This window comes from Cherax quadricarinatus, chromosome 24 (assembly GCF_038502225.1).
Source record: "Cherax quadricarinatus isolate ZL_2023a chromosome 24, ASM3850222v1, whole genome shotgun sequence".
Lineage (NCBI taxonomy): Eukaryota > Metazoa > Arthropoda > Malacostraca > Decapoda > Parastacidae > Cherax > Cherax quadricarinatus.
In genome coordinates, this window is record NC_091315.1 from 36,206,399 (window position 1) to 36,213,898 (window position 7,500).

Consider the following 7,500-nt stretch of genomic DNA (forward strand, 5'->3'; position numbering starts at 1 on the left):
TATTGAAATTCTCGATGTTTCCTTTTTTTTCTACATACCCGTGTTGCAAACATCTTAAAAATGTCTTCGTTTCGTATTGTTAACCTCTTCTGTTGGCTAAATCTGCGAAGCTTGGCCAGGAGCTCCTTGCCGGAGATCAGGGATGCTGTGGTGTAGCAGCCTCCATCTTCACCCAAAGACTGTAGGGCAAAGAGGAAGACCCAGGTCAAGTCCTTTCCTGGTGGTGCAGCAGAAGCTTATTATCATTATTAAGGTAGGTAAACGCTAAATCCGTAGAGGTCATACAGCGCTTTGACAGTGGGAGATAATCAGGTTTGATCTGAGGAAGGGAAGAGTAGCTCTAATTCCCTGAATCAAGAGCCCTTCACCAACAGTCTTAATGCTCTGACCACAATAACGTTATGCGTCGCCCTGGACTCCGACTTATCTATCGTTAGTACGAAGTTATCTACGATACACTGCTAACAACACTGGCAAATAATAATAAGCTAAAAATAACTGACGAAAACCAATTATTCTCACTGCGAATTTAGAAGAGTTAGAGCGAGTTTTTCTGCAAGTAATAATGAGGCTAAGTATTGTTATTGCTTAAAATGATTCAAGGAACCCCAATAATAGAAAATATGAGTGTATGTATAGAAGTTATTATTGGGTAAATCTGTCAAGTATTAACTTACAAACTTAAGTTCTAGTTAGTGAGATTCGGCAAATCGTTCTACCATAACTATTCAGTAACTCGTCTTGTGGTGCCTTTGTTGTGAAAATTAAGATCATACTCTTTATATTTCTAAACTTATGTTTGTATATAGATACTTAAATTACATTTGTACATTTAACTATGATAGGGATCAATGATGTCACAAAGAGAATGTTGTGACCATCACTGGAATGTTTTCTCTGCTACCTAGTATAATGACATCACTATATTAAGTGCTTCAAGACTTGATATCGTGGTATTAAGTGCTTCAAGATTTGACATCACGGTATTATGTGCTTCAAGACTTGACATCACGGTATTAAGTGCTTCAAGATTTGACATCACGGTATTAAGTGCTTAAAGATTTGACATCACGGTATTAAGTGCTTCAAGACTTGACATCACGGTATTAAGTGCTTCAAGATTTGACATCACGATATTAAATGCTTAAAGATTTGACATCACGACATTAAGTGCTTCAAGATTTGACATCACGGTATTAAGTGTTTCAAGACACCATTAATATAGCCACACTCTTAAACAAATACATTTTTTCCAGTACAATTGAGCAAGGCAATCAGTGTACTGCACTCTAAACACTTTGTACATTCAAAATCACTTTTAACGCACTTGAGAACCGCATGTAAACCTGTCCACATTTAGACGAACTTATTTTCTTTCTCTGCCTGGCTAAATGTAGCTGTTTATTGCGGGCAATAACCAACAACCTTTTTAACAACCATTGCCCCTCTGCAAAGATAGTTATTGATATCATACATACATTCATTCCTCTCCTAATCTTTTTAAGCTATAAGTTGTTGCAGATCGCATGCAATTCTCTTCACTTTGCACGGATTCTATGCCCCTGACTCGGTTTGCGTAACTCTAGACAAAGTCTCTGAGCATCAGCGTCTGCATCTTGGGTCCCTCTTGGTCTGTATATTTGAAAAAGAGCTGCGGGACACCGTCAACATAGGTCACACTCTCATTTATCTTAGTCGCGTCCTCCGCGATCAATTTACCTCTCCTCTGGTCCCATATTACTCTTGTATTGTTAATTTTACCTTGAATCATGTACGAGCTTCTTTGGGCTTGTATAAACACGTTCTCCATCCCTCGGGAGTGTTGCTGTGGATGCTGCTGCTGTTGATGGGGATACTGCGGTGAACTGCCCTCCAGAGGGCTTTGCGGCCTCTTCATCTGGATGGAGATGGCGGCGTTGTTGTTATTATTATTATTGCTGGAATCTGTGTAGTGCGGGTATCGCACGTGAAAAGGGGCTCTGGCTTTGGCTTCAGGCAGTGGAGGCAGGTTGGCGGGATTCCAGTTGAGGGTTTCCACTGTTTCTGGCGACCCGATGCCCAAAATCGAGACGATTCTACCCGTGATGGCTGTCGAAGAGCCTTGAGAGTTGCTTCCGTAGGTCTGCCGTTGTTTCCACCGACTGAGCCTCCTGACGATGGAAGAAGAAACAGGGAATGGTGTAAAATAAACAAAACCTCGGTTTATAGCACACACAAGTTGAGAGACAATGGCTGCTCAAACACGGAACTTGGGAGGAGAAAACCACTTGCAGATCCTACAATAACTCAGTGGCAGAGCGTGTGATAAATCTATTGCAGATTTTACGGTGACTCAGACTGAAGGGTAACTCACCTACAGATGAGCTCAGAAGCCAAGGCGATAGCGGCCGCAATGATACCGATGGCTGTTAGAGCGTAAGTGGTGAAGAAGTCTTTGTTCTGGAGGCTACGATCCTTGAAGCCCTTGGGCAACGTGCAGACGGGGCTGCTGGAGGTGGCGTTGTCGTGCAGAAAGTTGAGGATCCCGAAGAACGACAGACGGCGAAAGCTGAAAAAATGGAAGGGCTAGAAGGAGAGAGGCGAAAGAGGAAAGTTTTTTTGAGATTAAAAAGCAGATTTTTTCTATTTTTTTTTTGTATCTGAGCTTTTGTTGATTTTCACGCCTTTTTCCATCACTTCGTGTTATTTGTTTTAAAAGAAAAGCTCTTTCACGTTTCTCCAGGTCTCTGACTCCCTCTCTTAAACACCTACAGATATTTAGTTTTCCCCTCTTGCGTTCCTCTATTTCTCTATTTTCCCTTCTCACACTCATCCTTCTGACACTTTTCAGGCCTCTAGCTCCACCCCCTACACCTCTTCACATCTCTAACACTGCCTCTCACAGATCTTTACTACGACTCTAGCTCCTCTTAAACACTCCTCCACATCCCTAACCCTCCCTTCCCATACTCCCCTCAATCTTCCTGGGTATTAAGACACAATTTGCAGAACAAGTCTTTATTGGGATTACGTTTCGTTGCATCAAATCATGAAGTTTAGCTCTGAGCAAAGCGTAGTTCCCTTAAATTCCTGTTCTATATATTTTTTTAATATTCATACCTGTCTGCTTGACGACTCTACATCCCCACTGGAGGACACATGTCCACACTGTGAGGTGCTCCGTCGGACTCCCCAATCTCACTCCTAGTCCCCACAGCCTTCATGCCTCTAACTCTGTCCACCCACCTCTTCACACGGAAACACAATCACACAGCAACTTAGTAGTCACACAGCTTTATTAGAAAACGTTTCGGTCCTGTCACCCTGAAGTGATCAAGATCCCTGAACCGAAACTTTTTCTGATATATCCTGGTGTTGTTTGCTCACGTGTTTTTTTAAAACCACTTGCCAGCATCGATCACCAACGTTTATACCAAACACACAAAAACACAATCACTCAGAGACACAATCACGTGAAAATGCAATCGTACAAAATACAGTCATTTCGAAGAATGCATCAACAAGGGCAGAAGAACTCCCAACTCACAATTCGTTGAAAAGCTCCTTGTACTCGCTGTCTTTGCGGAAGCCGTAGCCAAACCAGAAGAGGAAATCCTTATCATTGGCGCTGGCCAGGGGTGTTATGTAGAAATTGCACATATCGCTGGCGTTGTCCCTGCGCTGCGTCTTGAAGTCCTCCCGCAGCAGGTACTCCAGCACCTGCATGTCGTCGATGAACACGTACTCTGTGGAAGGAGAGAGGTGTTTGTTGTGGTTTTATAGGGCAACTTGACAGCTGACGTCGTATATCGAGCCCTATTTCCTTTTCTGCTAACTACCTGGCACTGGCCTTAGTCCTGGACTTTTTCCAGGCCTTGGTTCTGGACCTGTTCCAGGCCTTCGTCCTGATTTTTTGTCGAGTTTCCCATCATCGATCTCTCCCACTATTCCTTCTTTTCTTGCTCTTTTTAACTCACAATGATACATACGACAAGGGGAGTATATCTCTTAGTGCATATATACACTGAAAGTTTGCCATATCTCTGTTATGGGATTAATATTTCCTTGACTAGTGATTAAGCCTTAATACCCTCGTGTAGTCGTTAAGCTTCGAACCCAATTAACCAATCAATGTTCTCAGCAACAGACTATACCGTCTGTATTATCTCTATCTCTCTCTCTCTCTCTCTCTCTCTCTCTCTCTCTCTCTCTTTCTCCCACACTTACTGTTCGTTCTGACGAGTGCGACAGCTTCGGCCCTGGAGGTGACGAAGCGACCTCGTCCTGCTTTCTGCAGGTCCCGTAAGATCTGCAGCCTTGGGTGGGTCTGCTGGTCAGGTAAGTACAACCGGGAGGGAGCAGCAGAACACGATACGAAAAAAGAAAATACAACATATTAGAGATATATTTAAGTAAGTCACATTATTATTATTATTATTATTATTATTATTATTATTATTATTATTATTATTATTATTATTATTATTATTATTACTTTAATTCTCTTAACAGGAAAAGAAAAGGGGCGAGGCTTCTTAACCCTTTCACCTTCTTCTAAGGGAAAAGGTAATGTTAAACCCCTGCCTGTGGTCACAGGCGTCTGAGGATCACCTCTCATGTGAATATCGCAGAAACGAAAGATACAAAACATTTTTTAATGGAGGAAGGGGGGGGGGGGAGGAGAAACCTTGATGATGTCAACGATCTCATCCAAGGATCTGTAGTAAGCCTTCTATGGCTCAAACCTGTTCCAGTCCTTCCTTCCCCAGGGAATTTATGGCCCCCTTACGGATACTTACGGAGATGACTTCAACGAGAGCACCATCAGTGAAGGCGAGCCAAGTGAGACTGTGGATCTTGCGCAGGTCTTCCACAGTGGTGATGGGCAGCTGTAAGCCGTTGAAGGTTAGGAAGGCTGTGAGGTTGGCGGTGTAGAAGGAGGTGACTAGGGTGATGAAGAGCCACCAGGTAGCGAAGAGAATCCTTGAGGAGTCTAGTGGTGGGAGGGAGAGGAGAAAAATGAGGACACATCTGCATCACTTGGTTATCTTTATAGCAGAAACATTTCGTCAATAAAGATATCTACGTGTTACACATGTGTCTTATTCATCAACTTGTCTATATTCTTTACTATTAATATACGGGAAGGAGAGAGACAGAGGAGAGAAGAAGAAGAAGAAGAAGAAGAAGAAGAAGAAGAAGAAGAAGAAGAAGAAGAAGAAGAAGAAGAAGTTACGTGTTTCATTACAATAAGTCATTTTTGACCATCTTTTAATACTTTCCATGAAATAAAATTTTAAACTCTTCTGTCTGTATAATATTCCACACAAAGAGTCTGTCTTAGCCTCCTGTCCTTACTAAGCCAATAACAATGAGTTCATCTCTATCTCTGCCACCTACCATAAGTGGGTTTGAGTTCACTGCCCTGCCTCATCATGGCACCGTAGACGAACCACATACAGCGGTGGAGAGGCAGAACACGGCTGATGTATGACTCTCTCTTACACAGCCTCACTCGTACTACGATCACCAGGTAGATCAGAGGACCGAACACCAGGGTGGCCACCAGGATCATCCACCACACCTGAGGGAGAGTTAGGGAGAGTCAGGATGAGTCAGGGAGAGTCAGAGAGAGTCAGGGAGAGTCAGGGAGAGTCAGAGAGAGTCAGGGAGAGTCAGGGTGAATCAGGGCGAGTCAGGGTGAGTCAGGGAGAGTCAGGGAGAGTCAGGGTGAGTCAGGGAGAGTCAGGGCGAGTCAGGGAGAGTCAGGGAGAGTCAGGGTGAGTCAGGGAGAGTCAGGGTGAGTCAGGGAGAGTCAGGAAAGCTGAAGGTGAGAGAAAAGGGAAGAATGAGAAAGGATGATGGAGAGAATCAGAGAGGATGTGTCGTTGTACGAGAGAGAGAGAGAGAGAGAGAGAGAGGGAGAGAGAGAGAGAGAGAGAGAGAGAGAGAGAGAGAGAGAGAGAGAGAGAGAGAGAGAGAGAGAGAGAGAGAGAGAGAGAGAGAGAGAGAGAGAGAGAGAGAGAGAGAGAGAGAGAGAGAGAGAGAGAGAGAGAGAGAAAGAGAGAGAGAGAATTCTTCAAGTCCTGACGACACAGGGATGAACATGGCAACTATCAACTAAAAACAGAAATTTGGTTCGCTGGGGATGGTTGAATGTGAATAATAGAGGCTCGATCCTCCGTCTCCTAGGCAAATATATTATCATCTCACGCAGGACTTTCTCCCAGTCGAAATATCTTTACAGGGTTAAGAAATAACACTATTTCCTTCCTTCCTCTCTCCTTCCCTCCCACCTTCTCCTCCTTCTCTCACCTCATAGCTGAAGGGCTTAAGGAGTGCGTCTGGCTTAGGTGAGTCGTGAGGTCTCTTGACCAACACACCGTAGGATGTGGTCCCCAGCAAGACCGTGAAGTCCAGGACCTCCTGCCTGGCTGTCGTCAGCGTCACCGGCAGCAGTGTAAGCTCAGCTGCCTGTGGGCGGAACAAGTCAGATCAACCACCTGTGGGCGGAACAAGTCAGATCAACCACCTGTGGGCGGAAGAAGCCATATAAACCACCTGTGTGAGGAACAAGCCAGTTCAACCACCTGTGGGAGAACAAGCCAGTTCAACCACCTGTTTGAGGAACAAGCCAGTTCAACCACCTGTGGGAGAACAAGCCAGTTCAACCACCTGTGTGAGGAAAGAGCCAGTTTAACCGCCTGTGGAAGGAACAAGCCAGTTTAGCCACCTGTGGAAGGAATAAGTCAGTTCACCCACTTGGGGAAGGAACAAGCCAGGTAGGTGGTTTCAGGAACCTAATATACAGTACTAAGAACTATAGACCAAAAACAATACACTGTGGGACTTGGACTCGTGAAGGGAGCGAGTGCCTTGCTGCTCGTGAAGGGCTCTTGATCAAAGCAGTTGGAGGTACCCTCCTTGAGTAATAATAACAATAATAATAATAGTAATAGTAATAATAATAATAACAATAATAATAATAATAATAATAATAATAATAATAATAATTTAAATGCAGTCTTGTTTTTTTTAACCCAAATGGAAATAAGTCAGTTCTGACGTGATGTAAAAGGGAGAAAACATTTCCGTGGGAAGATACACAAGAATTCTACGGTGATAGCACGCACGTTTTCATTTAAATTTTCATTTTGAGAGTGAAGGACAGGAGGTAAGTCTTACCTTGCGGTCAATCAGGTCCAGGACTCCTCTCCACTTGCCTTGCTCCCCCTTCAGGCCAATGAGGTCCTCCTCCGCCATCAGGGGCACGGGGGTGAAGTTGAAGTAGTGAGCCAGGGTTAACATGAGCTCCCAGCTCATGCCCCTACCCTGTACCCTGCTGTTGATCCCGCCACCTCCTCTTGTCACATGCACGAAGGGTGGATACTGAAGGAGAAGAGAAGATGGTGGTGATGGTAGTTGTGGTGGTAGTGGTGGTGATGGTGGTTGTGGTGGCAGTGGTGGTGATGGTGGTTGTGGTGGCAGTGGTGGTGATGGTGGTTGTGGTGGTTGTGGAGG

General features: G+C 44.4%; 1 protein-coding gene across 1 annotated transcript; it reads right to left on the reverse strand.

The window, feature by feature from the left end:
- Positions 1 to 601: 601 nt before the first annotated feature.
- LOC128690716 (glutamate receptor ionotropic, delta-1-like) lies at positions 602 to 5,688 on the reverse strand. Its single transcript, XM_053779444.2, has 6 exons — positions 5,380 to 5,688; positions 4,779 to 4,972; positions 4,207 to 4,306; positions 3,527 to 3,725; positions 2,354 to 2,548; positions 602 to 2,147 (listed from the first exon to the last, which is right to left on the reverse strand). Exons 1-6 carry the CDS (start codon positions 5,552 to 5,554, stop codon positions 1,583 to 1,585), a joined length of 1,428 nt encoding a protein of 475 aa, XP_053635419.2. The 5' UTR covers positions 5,555 to 5,688; the 3' UTR covers positions 602 to 1,582.
- Between the last annotated feature and the right edge of the window lie 1,812 nt (positions 5,689 to 7,500).